Source organism: Chroicocephalus ridibundus, chromosome 20 (assembly GCF_963924245.1).
Source record: "Chroicocephalus ridibundus chromosome 20, bChrRid1.1, whole genome shotgun sequence".
Classification (NCBI taxonomy): Eukaryota; Metazoa; Chordata; class Aves; order Charadriiformes; family Laridae; genus Chroicocephalus; species Chroicocephalus ridibundus.
Window position 1 is genome coordinate 5,132,997 of NC_086303.1, and position 19,822 is coordinate 5,152,818.

At 45.3% G+C, this 19,822-nt stretch overlaps 1 protein-coding gene across 6 annotated transcripts in view; it reads right to left on the reverse strand.

Annotated features, from left to right (window-relative positions):
• ELK4 (ETS transcription factor ELK4) overlaps window positions 1–19,822 on the reverse strand; it is a 29,721-nt gene that overhangs the window by 4,947 nt on the left and 4,952 nt on the right. For 3 of the 6 annotated variants that reach the window (XM_063356278.1, XM_063356277.1, XM_063356280.1), the window contains exons 2-5: window positions 14,106–14,321; window positions 11,770–12,693; window positions 10,476–10,592; window positions 40–9,307 (exon numbers count right to left, since the gene is read on the reverse strand). In XM_063356278.1, coding sequence (XP_063212348.1) covers window positions 9,209–9,307; window positions 10,476–10,592; window positions 11,770–12,693; window positions 14,106–14,312 — 1,347 coding nt within the window. In that variant the 5' untranslated portion in view covers window positions 14,313–14,321 and the 3' untranslated portion in view covers window positions 40–9,208. Of the gene's footprint in view, window positions 1–39; window positions 9,308–10,475; window positions 10,593–11,769; window positions 12,694–14,105; window positions 14,322–14,721; window positions 15,340–19,822 lie in introns of those variants that run through there. The other 3 variants (XR_010073779.1, XM_063356279.1, XR_010073778.1) reach the window with 3 other exon arrangements.

Sequence of the window (19,822 nt, forward strand, 5' to 3'; positions counted from 1 at the left end):
GAGGCATTTAAGAGAGGGGTAGACACAGTGGTTAGAGATACAGTTCAGGGATGGTTTGGTCAGAGTTGGGTTGATGGTTGGACTCGATGATCTGACAGGCCCCTTCCAGCCCAGGTGACTCTATGATCTTACCTTCCATAAGGTATCTTCACAAGGTCCCAGGGCTGTTTCTATAGAAAATCTCTCAAAAGAGGAGACTTGGTGACTTGGCTAAAGGTTGAGCGCACGTGCGGCCAGTGGAGGAAGGAGGTAAATGCAGTTGAATTCTGGGCTCAGCTCCTCCATGGCCTTCAGCAGCCCTCCTGCCTCGCGCCCGGGGCAGTCGCCGCTGTAATTCTCCTCCAGCACCACGGGATGCCACTGTGACTCTCCTTGGCTACCCAGAATGAAAAAAGTGTGCGCCGCAAAACCCATCTGCAGCAAAAAAAAACCCCAATCTGTCATTAATAGGGCCCCTCCCACCATGACAGCATTCTCTCCATCCCTGTGCAGAGGAAACGAGCGTGAAACAATACAATGAGGGAGTTTATTTTGAAAGAAATCCACTCAGCTTGCGTATGTATCACACCAGGGACTGTCAGCTATTAAAAAAAAAAAAGCACCTTGCAGATAATACGTAGCTAAACGCCAGTGCCAGAATATTTCTTTTGTTAAAAGCGCACTTGACAATTCAAACCCCCGCTTTGCTACCAGCACTAGATGGGAAGTGGAGCTGCTCGCACCGAAGGGAGTTTTCACCCGAGAATAATACCTGATTTGGGAAAAGGGCTGTGCAGCGCTACAAAATGAGCAACAGTAATTCCAGCTCTGTCTCCGTTCCAGCGAGATGCGAAGGAGCCCCGTGCTGGGAAGAGCCAGGGCTGACGCCCTCCCCGGCTCGCAGGGCCCGCAGCCCCCCCAGCTGCCACTTTCCATTTCCTCTACTGTAAAAAAAAAAAAAAAAAGCGGTCAAAAGAGCCAGAAAGTTTTGTTAAAAATATTTATTTAAAAAAATACAATTGTTTTGCATGTCTGGTTGCACATAACTATTAACATATGATTGACTTGAATAATTTGCTACAATGCTTTTTTTTTTTTTTAAAGCCAGCTTGCATTATACAAAGCAAATCCCTCTGTCAGTTCTTACATAAAATAGTTTTCTTTAACTATTCCCACCCCATTTTTTTTAAAAAAGATTGCAATACATTGATTTATTTATATTTATTTTTTTTGCACAAAAATTGAAGCAATAGAAAAAGTCACCTGATTTCTCAGGAAAGACCTTCATTATGTTTGAAAACTGCCAATGTGCCACTCTTTAAAAGCAGCATTGGTTACTTTGAAGCGTCATTGCAGTGCGCTTCCTCCAAAGTGTAAGTTTTGCATCTTAGAACTTTGCCTCTAAATTGTATTCAAACCTGAAATGTCTTCAAATAACTGCATATCTGCTATAGTCAAGTTGATCAGACTTTTTTTTTTTCCCCAATACGATCTCAACACGCTGAAGGTCCTCCTAATATGTTCTCTTGGAAGGTTAAATAAAAGCAAATTTAGTAACACTGAACAATTACTGAAAACTTTGGCTATTTATGTACTTGCATTACATACCAGCATTTTTTTTATTTTTTTTAAAACACAATGGCATTAAGATACTCTTATTATAAGGTATTATTTTCAGAAAAAGTTAGACTGAGAAGCTATTCTCTCCCAGGCGAGTTTACCCAACTGTAACGAGAGCACCAAAGCGGTGTAAGATTACAGTTGTCTCTAAAAGACCGTGTCTAGAAAAAGTCTCCAGTTTAGGAAGTCGAGACACTCACTACAACAGAACTTGCTTTGTCTCTTGACTCAGTACTATATATATATATATATGTGTGTGTGTGTATATATATAAAATGCAATTCTGTTCTGGAAAGAGTAACTGAAAACGTTCTCTGCTGCTTTCAATGTAGTTTTGACCTCTAATGGTTCTACTAAAATTTCAGGAGAGTAAAAGAGAATCCATTCCCAAGTGGGAGAGGAACCTGACAGCGCCGTCTGCCCCCGGCAGAGCTGCGGCAGCGTAACCCCCCGCCGTCATCCTGCCCCTCCGCAAAGAACCCGAGTTAACCTAAAATAGTCAATTGAGGAGTAAACACTTAAAGGCATCAGAAAGTCACTTTCCAAAACAGATGTGCACTTTAGAAACAAACGGGACAACAACTGGCACACGCTACCCCAGCTGACGAGGGTGCTTAAGTTCTCTAAAATTTAATTTACCCTTCCCTCCGCCGCCTCTAGCCGAGCCGCGGCCAGAGCCCAGACCTCAGCCGCTGCCACCCGCCCAGCCGCAGTGAAGCCAAGGGATTTATTCTGATTTACAAGCTTCTGGCACACCATCCGCATCTGCCATCAGCTCGCTCAAGGATTCTCAGAATTCCCAAGACAAAGTCTCACGCTGGTTAACGATCCCTATTCAGAGTCGTTTCAGCCCCAGATTAATTCCAGCTGTCCTAATATACATTAGGAGGAGACGACCGCTATCCACACCCTATATGTTGCTAGAATTTCCCCAGTTATTCATCTCTATTATTAAGAATATACTTCTCAGCTATAAAAACAGAGTGGGGGGGGGAGATAAGCATTAAATGTGCTACTGTACTTATCACAAACACTGTGACGTACATAAGGCCATCTGGTAACACTGCAACAGAATACAAACAAGATTTTTAAAAGGGAGTTTTTAGAATACAACTTTTTTTTTTTTTTTTTTTTTTAGAACTACAATGAATAATCTCAACCCTGTTCACAGAGAATTAACGTTAAAACTAGTACATCATATATATAAAACTCTGTGCAACTGAACAACAGCAGAACAAAAAAAAGTCAACACAATTCTATAAAGCAGTTTCAAAGCCTGAAGATTTAAGACATGCTAGCCAAAAAAACACAACACATCTCAAGGAGCCTTAGAGCAAACCCAGGTATTGACTGTAACCCCCCCCCCAGCACACAGCACACCCCAGGAACCATGCAGAGGCCATCCTCCAAGCCTTCCTGTGCTCAAAAAAAAAAGAAAAAAAAAAAAAAGAACCTCAAACGAAAAAAAATATATATAAAAAACAGCTTCCAGTTATTAGTACAGCACTGCTGCGTGTACTGCTGATTCCGACCCTCCTCCCCTCGCCTTACTGCCCTGCTCCCAGTTCATCCGCTGGCCCCATTAAAAGACCCTCGTTTTCCGAAGGTTTGTAATTAGCCTGTTACACCCCCTGCCAAAACCCCGACTTTGAGATGAGATCCTTCTGCAACGCACGGCCTCAACGGAGAGCAAGTGTTTTAAGTAAAAAAAAAAAAAAAAAAAAGAGTCTAAACTTTTGTTCCATGAACATAAAACTATTCAAAGACACATTTAAGACACTTTTTTTTTTTTTTTTTTTTAGAAGATGTGGCATACAACAATGTCAAAGATGCATTTAAAAATAACCTTTGGCAACTAATTATTGGTATAAATTGATTTGAGTACTGAAATAAAAAAAAAAAGAAAAATGCCCCGAAAAACCTCACCAGGGTGTGCAAAACATTGAAAAGTGGCAACTGCACCGTGCGGTCTTTGCTGCGGGTACCGGCTGAGAACGGTCGATACGAAGCTGGCAGCCGGGCTGTGTCAGGAACACGCACGTCCCCCCACGCGGCGAGCGCGTGCACACGCGTGTGTGCACAGGAAAAGAGCTACTGCACCCCCACTGCAAGGACGCGGCTAAAAAGAAGGGTTTTCAGCTCTCAGAGTACGCTTTTTATCAGATGGCTGGAACAGCTCCGCAGCCAAATCTCCTAGGACGTTCTTTGGGAGGGGGTAAACAAAAATAACGTCTAGTCAGTTTTACTTTTGTAGAATAATTTATACGAGGCAGACACCTTGCTATCCTGAAAGGGGAACGCGTTAGCGCACGCAGTCAAGAAGAGCCACTGGGCCCTGCCCAGCTTCCTTCCCTCGCAGCTCACTTTTTTTTTTTGGCAAAGCACGGTTACGGTCAGCAAAGCTGCATCCTCCAAAAAGAATCAACGATCTGCAGTGAACGCATTCTCCCTCCTTTTTTTTTTTTTTCTTTGTACAATGGCAAGAATACCGTTCCTCAGTTGAAGATGCCACCCAAGCCCAAAGCTTAACCCTTCTGCTTTAGACGGCACCGGGACAGTCGGGAAATTTCAGCAGAAGGGCTGTTGGGATAAACGCGGAGAGCAGAAACGTGGCAGCACTGCCATCGCTGTGGCTTTGTAGCTCCTATGTTACGTCCTTACGACTAAAAGCAAGCTAAAGAGAAAAGATCTGGTTCTATTTTCAAAAATTCTCTGCCAGAACCAGCTTTTAGGAAGGGCTCCTACACAGCCAACGCTCCTCGCGCAAACGAAGCTGGTGTGGATCCGAGACAAAGCCTCGTGCAGTAACGGCCCCGAAGGACTGTGTAAAACAACTGTCACCGCTTTTTATCTTTTAATCTTCATGGGACAGCCTCTGGTTTCAGCAGAGCAGCTTTAGCACGTCACACAGTAACCACCACGCAACGCGGGGGCAACAGCCAAAGGCTTCCCCATTGAGCACATCTGCTAACGCTGCTCAGACGAAACAGCAGCCATTGCCAATTACTGTGTAATTAAATTCAAATCAAACCATAAAAATTCCTGTTTCGGCAAGACATACTATACCTCATTAAAACATGCCGAATAGCTTCTAAGCAACACGATTGCAATTCTAGTGGATTTTCAACTTAGCTGCCGAGCGTAAGGTCCTGCGGGGCTGGGGCTGCCGGTTTGCAATCCGCGCTCCGCGATTATTAAGACAAAATAAACTACTCATACCCAGGACCCGCGGCCAGGAGGTACGTGTCTCTCTTACACGGGAGAACTAAGGAACGAAACAGAACAAAATCGTCATGGACACCTAAAACTCAGACATCAAGTTTTTAAAACACCTGTCAATTTTGACAATGTTCCTTAACTACGGATGTAGTTTATTTTCATAGCTGACAATACCAAGATACCTCTTGATACAACACTGAGATGCGTCTTGTAAACAAATATGCATTAAAAATGGAAGAGGTTAAATTGTATAGTAAAACATGAGTACATACAAAAACGCTATAAAAACAGTAGCAAAAGGTAACTAAAAGATAAATGAATAAACCACAGGTAGCCGAGAGACTGTCAGAACCGCGGGTTCTGACCTCAGCGCTGGGAAAACGCTACAGAAGCGGAGCAGAACCCTGCGCTCACCCGAGGAGAAGCCTCAGTGCCCTCGGCCGGCGCCCGCAGCACATCGCCGCCTGCAGAAGCTCGCAAAGGAAGGCTGAGGTCAGGAGGGCATCTGACGGTAACGCACCTCGCCGCGTTTCGAAAAGCTGCGTAAAGGAAGATCCGCACACCAGCAGCCTTGGCGGTGGTTAAAATGAACACTATAAAAAACAAGACGACTCTATTTGCCAGATAGCTGAGGTTTGAAAAGGTATCAGGGGGAGAAATTATCCCAAACAAACCACTGACCGGCCAAAGCCTTTCGATTACAATGCACGCTCCACTATACCAAAGATCGCGTGGTTACCGAAATCTTAGGATGCTCTAAGTTAAAACAAGGAATTCTCAAATTCAAGAAATTTTATCATTTCCTGACCTATTGCAAAATGCAACTTGAATGTGCCAAAGACAGTGCATAGGAATTACATTCAGCCGTCACTGCTGAGGACCAATTTCTGGAACAAGGATCTACACTTAAGCTGCTGGTAAGAAAAAAAAATAAACAGTTTTCCTCCCTCACCCTCGTTCCTAGGATCACATTCTCTGAAAACAGGTAAGACAGAACACGGTTCTACAACTGCAGGGTATCAGCAACACGGTTCTGCTTTCCATGGCTTGTTTCTGCTGGCAGCGCGTGCTGCTAGTGGCATCCTGACAGTCCGGGATCTCAAAAAAAGCCAGACGTAGCACACACAGCAACGGCAGCACAAGCTCTTCAGCTCTGCAGCGCTATCATGCAGCGGCAGTGACGTGGAAAAGAGATTTCCAGAAGCAAGACAGATGTTCAGCTTCCATGCTCATCCAGTCTAATTCTACCACCATCTATGAATTAACCGATGCAAATATTATCAAGCATTCAACAATACCATGGCTACTTCAGCAACATGAACTGTAATAAAACGTTTCTGTAATGCTGCATTATTATTTTTTTAAACCAACACGGTACTATACCCATATTACAGACTGCTAACGTGATAATTAGAAAAGAGCCTATATTAACCCCCGCCTGCCCTGCATTAGATTAAAAACAAGTCGCAGCGAGCTGCAAAGTGCTCCTGAAGCGAGCTAGGAAAAGTACCAGCGATTCACATAACCAAGCTCCACGAAGTCACGGCGACACTGTGCTCTGTCAGGAATGTGATCCCAAACAGCTGGCAGTTACGTACTTGTTAGTAAAGGTGTGTTTAACGAGGCAGCATATATACACGATACCTTAAGTGACCTGAAAGTTGTATTGGAGAAAAGGTGAGCAAGCCTCTCCTCTCCCACCTCCCAACTCGCTTTCCCAACTCTCTCCTGAGTTTATAACCCGACACAGGACTTCTCTGTTCCTAGGCAGGTGCTTAAGAAGCAAAAGCAATTATCTTCTCGGTGCTCTCCATCAGGAAGCTGGGCATTACCGGACTGAAACCAGCACGCACACGGGCTGCGTCTTCACCTCGCCTTTGTCTGAAGCAGTTATTCCCGAAGGTGAAGGTATCTCACCCCGCCGCTACGGCAGTGCAGGCTTACCTGGAGAAGAGCATCAAACTAGACCAAGCACAACCCACAAGCTAGGCCAGCATTTGGTTCTCTTGCATACCTATCCTGAAAGTGATAACAGTTCACAAAAAAATTAAGTGCGTGTGCGCACATACACAACTTTTAAACAAATAAACCTGGCTTTTCTCCATAGGGGGACAAGGAAAGGGAAGCAATTAAATTGCAAGTCTTTAGTGCTCATTAATTATTTTTAAATTCTAATCCTAGGCTGCAACGTCGCTCTCAAGCCCACGCGCTCGGTGGGCATAAAATTGGCCAACCTAAAACAACCATTAAAAGTGCTGCTATTTATATATAGCTATACGTATTTTCTAGAGCAGACTCAGAAGCCATCATGCAAACCAGAAAATTCCAGGTGCCTGCTCTTAATTACGAACTGCAGCTTGCTTTCTGCATTTACAAAATAAAAAAATAAAAAAAAAGGTCAATATTGCACATCATTGTCATTTTAAGAGCCGCTGGCACAGGAACTTTATCCTGCATCTGCTGATGTCTAACATGCGAAGCAGAATTATGCCTCTGACGTAACCCAACAGGAAGACGGTTCACGACACGAGATCATTCCCTGCCACCTCCACCCAAAGACAGGCATATTCTTTTTCCCCCACCTCCCACCGGGCAGGGGACTTTCTGGATGACCGATGCCCAAAAAGCAGCTCCGTTGCACCCTCCTGTCTAGGGTGTCATGTCAGGAACATACCGAGTGGTTTACGTATTTCAACGCTAGAATATAAAAAGATAACGTCGCTGCAGTAAATTAAGCCTTGGGTATTGTCACACGCTTTAAAGTGAATTCAGAGTCTACAAAAGTGGCAAAAAGAAAACTCTGGAAAGCTCGAGTTCACCACTTATCGGTAGGAGAGGTGCAATATATACAGCGGACACTGTCAGCTCCTCTTGCTGTAAAGGTGCAATCCTCCTCTGCTCAGTAAAACTTTGAAGACAGCCAGCGAGGATGCCAAAGGATAGAGATGGTCTCCATCTGTATTCTAGTGGGTATTTTACAGAGAAGGTTATCTTACATCACCAACTCAACGTACACGGGAGCAAACAGAAGTTGCTGCCTGGCATCAGATGCCCGAAGTGGAAGCGCACACTGCCCAGCACCAACAGCCCGAGAAATGCAGCCCCGAGGGGCCGCGAGAGGAGATTCTCTCTTCTTTCCTTCCTCAGCTCTCTTAAAAGGCCTCCCGAGGTGTAAAAAAAAAATAATCTAACTACAAATTTCATTTCATCAGTTTTTCAAATGGCTCTGGAAACTAATCTTGTCTTAATCCACACACACGTGGCCACCAAGGAAAGCAATGCGAGCGCAAATTTACAATAAGGTGACACGCCGTGGTACCCCTCACCGAGAGCCGTACACACTGAGCCTAACGCACTTTGGGTCCGAGTGCTTCCTCAAATGAAAAAAACCCAATAGATCTAATGCAAAACTTGAGATAAGTGCTGGTAGAAGAGGAGCTTCTCCACTTCAACTGTGGGAAAAGAGCAGTAACGTTAATGCTCAGCCGTTAGTGTTCTCGCCCACCGTTTGGGTCTGAAACTGGAGCATCAGGCAGCAACCTCACCAAATGCACCCTCAGAACCTCACGTAAAATCCTGCTAATCTTCCAGCAGTGAGATGACGGGCTTTGTAACAGGTCTCTGGCACAAGAAATGTTTGGACTTCAGCATTTCTGAGAACTGAAAGGAACTAATCCCACCATTCGTTCGTCTCCAGCCCCTGCCTCCGCACGGAGGGAGGGCAGGGAAGCATCCCGAAGCCAGCCCGACCGCTCCTCCCAGGGGCTGGGCTGTCAGTATACAATGCCATTCAAAAATTGTCCATATCTCAGTAACACAATCATTGAATAGTCCTTGAAAATTTCTCCCTGCAAAAAGACAAGACGTTTTTACAGCAGAAAAGACGCGGGCTGTTCTGTTGCTGCAGAAGTTATCAGGCCCCAAGGCGAAGCCGATGCACACACCCCTTTCCCAAGCATTTCCTGGAATGCCAGCTTCGATCGGGATTAGATTTCTTCTTGCCAAGCACGGGAAGCAGAAGAACAGAGAGTTTTTCCAAGAGTCACAGAGAAAAGACTTCTCTGATCCCGTCTGCTGCAATCAGTGCAGAGTCAGTCACTGCAACTCCAACCGCAACTCCCTTTGAGCAGAGGGAATCTTCCGAACCGCGGAGGGAAGAGAAGAAACCGGAGCTTCAGCTCCTATTAAGGCGTTTGCATATACATTCCCAACCTGGGTCTTCAAAAAAAGGGAATTTTGCAAAAAAAGGCATTTTGTTTGGGAATGGCAAAAACTATGATTGTTGATAATCTCTGTGGAATTACAAATTGCTCGTTTAAAAAACATGGTTAAATATAAGTGTCATATCTTTCCCTTGCTTGCCAATGTGTCCTTTCCATGAGTTCATGTGCTATGTCTTCTGTAGATCAGGGGAAAACGGGCCAGGGGTAGAGGGTCCATCCAGTCCAGACAGAGTAAATGGGCCGTGACTGTTCAGCACTGATGGAAACTAAGAGACAAAACAAAAAAGATTAGGGAAGAGGCCATTTTCATTTACGGTTCCTCTCACATCGGTGCGTGCAGAACCTCCCCCAGGAAAAAAATAAAACCAAAACACAACAAATAAAAAAAAACCCAAAACTTTCAAAGAATCTTCTTGGTTTCCCCCAGGTAATTTACTTTTTAAATGCTGGTGCATCACAGACTGCAGCAATCCAGCTGTTAAATCCCGTGGCACCAGGAGGACCCTGCCTGGAACCTCTGAACCGAGCGCTGCCCGTGTCCTAAGCTAATAAGTGACTTTAATACAGGTTGTTGGGAAACCACAGTCTAAATTGTTCCTTAGTTAATTATCAGCTACTTACAGAGAAAAATGTTCGATGCATTTTCAGACCTACTTGTTTATTCCCTATCCTCACGGTACATGTAAGCTACTTCCTTCATCTCCATGGAGATGACAGATATAAACCCAAAAGACAACTAGTTAAATTTTACCCTTTGCTGAAGCAGACTCAGGCAACAGATGTGGTTATTCCAATTCCAAAGTGGAAGGTGAAGGAAGAGCGTGAATAATTACAACTAAAACATGTATTTTTTTAAAAGATAGGGGGACTTTTCTTCTTCTGTATTAGTTGAACAAAATTATTGATTAAAACCAGCAAGGCTGAGACTTGCCAAACAACAGACAACAGCAGAATATAGAGATCATAAAAACCATGCTGCCTATCGCCACAGAGATCACACACACGACCTTCCTTCTTATTAGTGGTGAGATTTAATTAATGTCTTTCAACAGAAGAGGCTGTTAACAAACGATTAAAACAACGAATAGAGTAGCAGAATTCAATTTCCAGGAAAATCTCAAGCAGTAAAGTTACAGGGAGGCAAGTTTTAAAGGAAGGACAGACCTTAAAAAAAAAAAAAAGCAAGCTATATCTAACTCCAGCACAGCCTGCCGTTCATGTAAAACATTTCTGAAATACCAACATTTACGATATATTTCAATAAAACTGGGTAAGCACTAAAATTAAACGCTCTCAAAAGCTAGCAGAGGGGTTAGAAAACAGAAAGGTGCCTATTTCGTTTGTAGAGCAGCTACCCGGGCTGCAGGTCTGCTGAGGAAGGCACTGCCAAGCGCGGCTCAAAGGCAGAGACTGGCCGAACTGGCTGGGACTCACCTGAAAGAGCGTGTTAGCACCTTGCAACCTGGCAGGACTGAGAGGAGCAACGGGGCTGAGCGTACTCCAGAAGTGAATGCTGGAGAGCAAGGGACTCGGCGTCAGCAAGATGGGAGTCTGCAAAACACACGGAGAAGCTGGGTGAAACCCGCACCAAGTTACGCGGAGCACGCGTAAACCCAGACCCAATAACATCCGCTCCTGCAGCTGCAGAGGGCTGGCTCCAAATCCCAGGAACTCCCATTCCCTCCTTCCTCCTCCTCCCGCCTTCAAACCCCGCCGCCATCCGGCTCTCCCTCCCCTCGCCGAGCCATCGGCCCTCTTTTCCCAACAGCTGCCACGTGCCGCTGTGACACGCCGCAAACCCGCTCCTCCTGCGGCTCCCAGCACCTGCAAGTGACTCTGGAAAACCCAGTCCATGGATTCACAGAGAGCAGAGAGCAGGCGCAGACACGGTCTGGGCAACACTGACAATGGAAGCCACAACAAAAGACATTTACATCCAGCTTCTGAATGTTCGGGATGTTCCAGGTTCACCGGCCAAACACTTCCAGAGGCGCCAAAAGAGCAACTGCACTTGGTTTTATTTTTTTCCTGTCTTCAGCCATTTCAGTTTTCGATCAGCACTTTCCCTGCAGTTTCACTCTAATTCCAATTTATTACAGGAAAGAGATTAACTATATACAGAAGAATTTAACAGCCTAGTTGGGTTCAGTTCTCTTCCAAATTTTCCATGAGGCAGAAAAGCTTTCCTTTCCCACACAAAGATAACAACCAAATTAAGCAGCTGCTCTTATCGCCGTTAAGTCACGATACTCGGGTCTTAAGTAAATGGCTACTGAATCAAGCAAAACAAAGCTCTGAACAGACACCTCCGAGGTTCTCTATTTTTAAAGCATCTTCAGAATCAGCCCGAAGGATCAGGGCAGGGTTTAGGGGTTTTGAAATAATTCAGTATCACCCTGGCAAGATTTACAAAGGATCCTGCTGGTGCTGGTCCGGGTTTTGCCTCCACACGCTAACGCTGCAGAGACGTGTACCGCGCACGTACCGCCCGGGCACACTGTGGGGTGGAAGCTGATCCCGAGTATGAATAAAGTTTCTGTGTTATAAGAAAAATGGGAGTGACATCCTGAGTTTCTGAACTCCAAATACAATCTACCGACTACTCGTTTTCCACTTGCCTTCCCTTACTCTTTCAAAATAGAACATGACCACTATTGTTACTTAAAAGAAAAAAAAGAAAGAAAGAAAAGAGAAAACAAAACAAAAACCAGGAAGGGAATTAGGTTACCTGGGAGAAAAGTGCTGGAGTAAGAGAAGCAGTTGGGAGAGAAGGACTCAGGATCCCCAGCGGACTTGGATCGCTGCCTGTAATGACGAGAGTAGGAGCCAACTCCAGCCCTTTGGGTTTTTTCGATCTGGAGAGGTGATTGGCAAACTCCTTCTCCAGCACAGAGGAATCCTGCTCTTTGGGCTCTGGGGATTGATGCTGAAGGCTCTGAGCCTGCTCCAGCTGCTGAGAAGTCACGGACTCGATGTCCGTGTCAATGTCCAGGTCAGGGTTAGAGCTCAGGGGCGGCGACGGGGGCGTGGAAGGAACTTGCAGAGTGGGAGAAACGGAGGATATGGGGGGAGTCGGGGTGAAGCTGGTGGTTAAGTTTGGCAAAGGTGCTGGAGCTTCAGGGACAGTTAACTTGGGTAGAACAAGCGTCTCCAAGGTCTGGAGAGTTTCTTCCGATCCCATGGGAAGAGAGGATGCGGTGGAAGTGGCAGAGGCGGTGGAAGTGACAGGGACCACTGAAGTGGTGGAGACCAGGGGGACAGAGGAAGGCTTTTTGGAGGGCATGGTGACAAACTTGATGACAGAGGGTGTTGGATCCTGAGCAGGTTTCTTCTCCGACAGTTTCTCAGCTGGATTCTCAATCTTGATGGACCTGAAGAGTTTGACGCTGGAAGAGTTCAGGGAGTTCAGCGTGAAAGAGGAGTACAAGCCTGAGTGGATATAGTCATTGCGGCTGGAGGATTTAGCACACGACTGAGACTTCTCCTTCCCGCAGTTTTCCACATCCTTTGGAGCACTGCTAACTTCCGCAAAACCAGTCATTTCGGGGTCTCCTTCTATACGGCCCACAACAAGTGGATCCATATTTAAAATCTCCGGATAAGAAACAAACTTGTACACAAACTTCTTACCGTTCACTTTTTTAATGATATTCTGTGGGCAAGAAGATACATATATTTAGGCCTTCTTCAGATTAATTTTCTTCCTACAAACATTGCCTAAAATAGACTGAGGAATTAGATAGTCTGTAATCTTTCATCAAAAAAGGTTTCTTTTTAAAACACACTGCATTCTTGCAATTTAGTTATGCTCCCAAAGTATCATTTCCAGAGCTTGCAGACAAAACACTAACACCGGTGAGTTTAACCTAACATTAAATATACTAACAACAGCCTTAAAACTGCCAAACAATTCTGTTTAATGTATTTTAAAAGATCAGCCAAGAAAGAAAAAAATACACGTTATCCTCATCAAAGATCACTGACCTGGGTAACAGTAAGTGTAATCTAACAGGAGAACCTGCTGAGTTGAAGTTTAAAGGTTTGCAGAATTGAGAGCTCGTACTTCAAATCAAGCCACCTCTACTCTTAATAAGATGATAATAAAAGAAAGTAAGTAGCTGAACTAGTCAGCAGAATGTAGGCTAATCAGCTATTTCAATACCACAAAATAGCATACGTCAAACTCGTTCTGCTCCGAAGTGAAATGCCACACACAACTTGGACCTCAGAAGATTCTTATTTATCGTACAATTATTATTACTGAGACCTCTCGGTACAAAGTCAGATTTGTGCTACCCAATAATAAACTCCAAGCAACGCACCACCTGCTACAAACTGACAGGTTCCTCAGAAACCCTGTTTTATTTTTTTATCTCGCACGCCCACACGGTAACAGTTGTGGGATAAACGGCGTATTGAAAGGAAGGTAAGACTCCCACACGGTGGTTCTAGTTCAGCTTTCGACACTACCTGTGCGCTAATGAAAGGCGCTCTGAGTTATTAGAAGACATTAGCTAAATAGCAGAAGCATCTCACTCTGCTGGACTAAACCCACTGACGACTTCAGCGCTGCGATTCTGAATACGCGCAGAAGAAGAAAACTATTTTGGGCTGCTTCACTGAAAATCCCTATTTTGATAGCCCCTTCCTAGAGACAACTGCAGCAAAGATCTCGAGGTGGCGCAATATTCACCACCTCAACCATCATAATCATCCCGTTGCTTAAACTGGAGTGTCGAGGATTTTAACCCTTGCAAGGGCGCATATTTTTGGAAAGGGGATTAATGTTCAAAGACAGATTCGTATGAGCAAAGACATAAATCAAAGAGAACAACATTTTGCACAAAGCTACCTAGAACCTTACAAAATAAAGGGGAGGAAATGCAGCACAATGATAAATGAAAGAAAAACCCCCTCTAAACATAAACTAGCACGCTTTACTTAAGTCTGGGAGACAGACGTGACACCTATCCCCTTGAAGAGAATGGAAAAGGAAACAAAGCTCATTAGGCAGAAGCTGGTAAGATGGATAAGGATCTGAGGTGGATTTGCAGACTTCGTTACCTTCACATAATAGTATCTGAGAGCACGGCTGAGTTTATCATAGTTCATACTGGGCTTGTTCTTGCGGATTCCCCAGAGTCTGGCCACCTCCTCTGCCTGCAGCAGCTTGAACTCCCCGTCGTTGGAGGTCCAACAGATGATATTCTTGTTCTGAGGCTCTTGGAGGAGCTGGAGGAGGAACTGCCACAGGGTGATAGCACTGTCCATAGCAGTAAGCTGAAATTCAGAAAGGCAGATAAGAGGCAACAGATTAGGAACAGCGCATTTTCTTCGTCTCCCTAGAAGGGGGTAATGGAGCAGAGATGTTATTTCCAAAGCCAGCAAGAGTAAAAATTATTAGTCACCAGTCGTGAAAGATGTTCCCTGCAGAACAGAGAGGCTGAGAGCCAACTGCTGTCGTCTCCTCCCACATGTCAGTACTTTTCACATGGGTTATATTTAGCCTCATTTAACTAAATCAGGTCACTTTGGGTAAGTTGCAATGAGTCACTATCCAAAAAAAATTCTTCTAAGTTGTTCCGTGTTCACCCACTCTGACTTGTACTGCTTCACGAGAAACAGCTCAGGTGCACCCAGGTAAAAATCCAACCACCCACGCGCCGCCTCCTCCCCTTACCTGCACCCACCTCCAACCTCGGTGGCTTTAAGAGAACGGCGCAGACCAAGCGGCTGCTGAAGCTGCGTGAAGATGCCAGCGCAGAACAACTCCGCGTCCCTTCAGTTCGCATTTCCACTGCCTCCCCGTAAGCAGCCCTCGCCAGCAACCCCCAGCCTCCTCTCTTTCAAGTTTCCTTCCTTTAACTGATATCATCCCTGCCTTTTCTAAGCGAGTAAACGTGAAAGTAAATAATCTGATTTCAAATGCTTTTCTCTTGATTCCTGCCGCGTCTTACCTACATCAGTCATTTAGGCCGAGACTTTCTAGGACTAGTATCTGTCACTTGATTCATGCACTTCCTGCACGGTTTTCTTGCGCTGATGTATAAATTCGCCAAGGACAGACAAGGCAGCAGAGATGACATTTTTCCTTGACCGTATCTGACTACAGAAAACAGTACTCCCACAGATATTTTTAAGCGGAACACTAATAATCCCATCTGCACAAGGGAAGTATAAAATACACTGTGAATTAAATCAGATAAAATTATACTAATTCAGTATCCCACATGGATTCTCTTATTCCAGAACAGAACGGCTTCTATTAATGCAGCTTAAACTTCTTCCAATGGAATAAAAACAAACCCGGCCACTCTGGAATAAGAACCATCGCAATGAATTACACTAAAAATGTTTTGATATGCGTAACCTTTAGATTTTTATCCCCCCCACCCCACCCCGTCAAACCTCAATAAAGGCAAACCTAAAGGGTACAGGGGTGTCCATCTGGGTGAACCTGCAGCCCGAGCGACCGAATGCTATTCACAAGCAGAAGCTCCAGAACAGAGGCATCGCGTCCAACTTCAGCAAGCGGGACCCACGCCCGTGTCGTTTGAAGTCCACGTACGCGCAGGCTTAAGTTTAAGATTCACTTGGGACTGCCAGTTCATCTTCGTTACCAAAGCCTTTTATTCCAATCTCATTACTGCCCAGCACTTATCCAGCCCTATATAAGGAAGAGAACGGGTCTACATGTCAGAGCTTCAGAATTTAGTCAGCCCTGTAAAAGGATTACTGCTGACAGTTTACACAGGACTACACACTCTTATTTAAATAAGGTGCCCCAGGGCAGGTGCTTTTTTGGGCAGAGCCCGTTGCATTTAACCTATTTTTAAGAATACCTGCCTAATGGCATGCTTACATGACTACACAGGGATGTTACATTGATCCAGCCGGTTAAATTGCTGCAATTACAAGGAACAATCTCAAAATGAAGGACACCCACACCACCTCGTTATGCTGGCCTAAGGTGCTTTCCTTGCTAATTACTGTATGCGTACAACTCCATGCTTGCCCAAATTAATTGCTCGGCACTCTAAGAAAATATCAGCTGCTGAACGCGGTGCTTTGAGACTCTTCCCACACCGCGCCGTGGCACGCCAGCGGAACCATACGGCAACGCAGGGCCGGGCAACCACATTAAAACTCTTCCAGGACTTCTCCTCCGACTCGTATTCACGTTTGCCAATAACATTTCGTATCTGCCTACCGGCAACGCAGAGGACGCGCACGCTGCGGAGCATCATTACCCCGTCGGGATGATGTGCACGCACGGGGCGTCGCGTAGACAGGAGGACTCGATTCTGCCGTTCCGCAGAGCTGTCAATACCGGCGATACGTGTCAGCAGAGAAAGAGCAGGGAAATGAAGTCGAGCGATTGTTCCCACGCTACATTTATCTACAGCGCTTTCAAAACCCAGAAGCAGCACTGCACCAAACAGCGCTGACTGATGCAATGGAGGCAATCACGTAGAAATTAGATTAGGAGCGGAATTTCAGAGCAGCAAAGGCTTTTTTTTTTTTTTTTTTCCTTAACTCCTCCTAAAAATCCATGCAGATTTCATCCCAGAATTTAAATGCTATCACTTCATTGGGCTGCTTCCCTATAGCAAGAAGTTCCTTACCATTCTTTCAAAGCTCACCCAGCTCTGCCACAGCCAAACATCGCTGCCCAGGTCACTGCTGGGTTTGAATCGAGTTGGAGACACCCAATGCTGGCAGACCGGCACTCTGACAGCACAAAGCTCAGCCCTACAGAGTATGCATGGAGTGACTGAAATTATGGAAGAGATTTATTTAAAAAAAAAAAAAAAAAAAAACAAAAACTAAACACCTTTCCCACTGATGAGCTGTGCTGTTCTGAGGAGTGTTTACCAAAAGCAAAAAAAAAAAAAAAAAAAAAAAACAAACGTTCATGCTGCCTAAATCCCAAATACTGTAGCTTTCGGGCTAGAAGGACCCTTCTCCCAGGGGCAGACTGGAGTGTTAATCAAGTTACTACTGACGTTTCTGGCGTTTACAGGCTTTAGGGTTGTCATGATTCCTTCCATCGTCCGGAGGATACACTGCATATCCTCAGCACCCTCCACTTCAAAAAGTCTTACGACGGACACGTTAACAACAGGGCGGAGAAGTTTTACTTTCTCCTTGGCCGCCACAGAAGAGGAGCAGAGCGTTAACGGATAGGTTATATCGCATGTGAGAGAATCGATGTCCCTCTTCATTAAATATTTGTTGTGCACATCTACAGGAAGCAATGGAGAGTTACCTCAACGCAACTGGGAGAAGAGTTTTTCTGAAGATCATATACAGACACAGGGAAGGACAGAAAATAACCCTCCAAACTGGCCAAAGCACTGGGATCACAGGCGGATCTCGCCCCTGCAGACCACAGGAGTAAGCTGTACCTGGGAAAGTGTAGTACGTGTACGGGAGACAGTGCTGTATTATGAACCAAGACATCTAATTTAACTTCTTTATTAAAGTTGCTTTGGTACTGCATAAGAATACATCAAAGAACTGTTGCTTCTTCAGGGAAAAAACAAAACAAAACAAAAAAACCCAGCAGAATAAAAAAAACACCACAGAAGATGCAAAACTAAAACCAGTATAGGCGAGATGAGCACTTCTCTTTGTTTAAGACAAACCGAGTAACATGTTAAAAAGGTTCTTCCTTCTTCAGCAGGGGCAGAAGGCAGCTGATGCCTTTCATGAGCCTTTACCTTCAAGCTCCCCGTGCTGTCTGCTTCTGTGGAACACCTTCAGCTGCCCCGGCACAGGGGGACCCGCCATCCACACCACAGCCACGCACTCAAGAGCGTCCCCGTCCTGCATTGACGCTGGACGGAATTCAGCAGATCCCCTTGTCCTTTTTATTCAGGCATCCAGCAAAACCCCCGCTCTCCAGAGATGTTACAGGCCCACCAGAGAAACCGCAGACATCAGGATGAGGAGAGGGACCCGCTGGCCCACTCTACACTGACAACGGTGAGACGTTACTTCTCTCGTGATTTGTCAACAGCATTTCAGCTTCTTTCAAAACTACGTCTCCTTTCATGAAAAGGCATCCATCTCCCAGCACAGCTCCCCGTCAGCATAAAAAGCCTAGCAGCTTGATTGCTTTTTCTTCAAGATGAATACACCAATAATTACAAGCACACCACTGCAAACTGTCTTTTTGCTGAAGGTTATTTTCCTTGTCAGAGTCCACGGAGAAAGAGAAAGGTCTCATTTGAAAAGACGATGAGGGAATTAGGCAGAGAGGCAACACTGCTGCTTATGATGACGGCCTTTCCACTTCTGCACCATTTGAGTAAGAGGAAAAAATAGTTGCTAGAGGCAGAGGGCAGTTATACTTTGTAATGAGTATGCTAAAATAGAGCACTATTATTGTCTTGAGATCTTCTCTGACGCCTACGGATGACCCTTGAAGTATACTGAGAGGCTGACAGAATTTGGCTGCAGTACTCTAAATACAAGCGCTGCAAACTCAAGCTTTCTCGTGTTGCTGCAGCTTCGTCTGAGGCTGCTGGAGCTTTGTTTGAGACCTTGACTTTACAAAGCCTTGAGTTTACAAAAAAAAAAAAAAAAGGAAAAAAAAAAAAAAGCCAGGACATGAGATAATGAGATATGTATCTTTTCCGGTGACTTCTCCCCGTGCATCTGTGCCACCGCGTGCTCCACGCAATCCATTTGATTACAGAGCCTCAAGGCTTTGCATCTCCTGGGGAAGGAGAGTGCGCAATCGCTGGGTGGCAGAGGGGGTGGCACATGGTAACTAACCTCTCCCATGGCCGGCAGCTACGCTTACCATTGCAAAACAAACCCGAGTGTTCATCCCTCCATGCTCAGAAAGGAGAGGGAGGGACACCTCGCTATGCCCCAGCGAGGCAGCGCCAGGGGAGGTTTAGGCTGGATATTAGGAAAAATTTGTACGCTGAAAGGGTTATTAAGCATCGGAACAGGCTGCCCAGGGAAGCGGTTGAGGCACCATCCCTGGAGGAATTTAAAAGACGGGTAGACACAGTGCTTAGAGATACGGTTTAGTGATGGTTTTGTCAGAGTTGGGTTGATGGTTGGACTCGATGATCTGAAAGGTCCCTTCCAGCCCAGGCCATTCTATGGTTCTATAATCTGCCCTAACCCCCATCTTCAAGGTCTTCTGGCAGATTTCCTGTGCTTTGACTCCGTGCCGAGAACAGCTAGAGTAGTCTTTCACCTCAATTTCTTCCAACAGCCTCCTGTAAGCATCTGCAGCCTGATGACTTCTGCAGATGGACTGAATAAAGCAGTCAGGTCTACAGAACCCACACAGAAACAACGGAAAGAAAGGATGTCACAGAGACGTTACGCAGCGAGGACAAAACCATCACTACCACGCATTTAAATGGCATGGTGTCGGCTGTCCAGGTGTTTACACACAAGTGACATCTTAAAAGATGACTTTGGAAGCAGCACAGAGCAGAGGTGAACACGTAGGGTGCAACAGAGACCCCTTCTCAGATCACAAACTTTGCTAAAAAAAGGAAGAAACCAAAAAGGCAGCAAAAGTAAATTAGAGATGGTCTTGGGGAGCTCACGCTGCATCATGCGAGTCAGACATTCGGCAGGTGAGCAAATTAATCTTTACACAACTCCAGGAGAGCCGGACTTGCCGAGCACACTCACGCTCCGCACACACGCAGCGAAGCCGAACTGTGAAGACTTTACAGTGCAAAACTATTCCCGTGGTTTCTTAATGGTTTAAGGTGGCCACGGTGCGTGAACAGCAGGAATTTGTA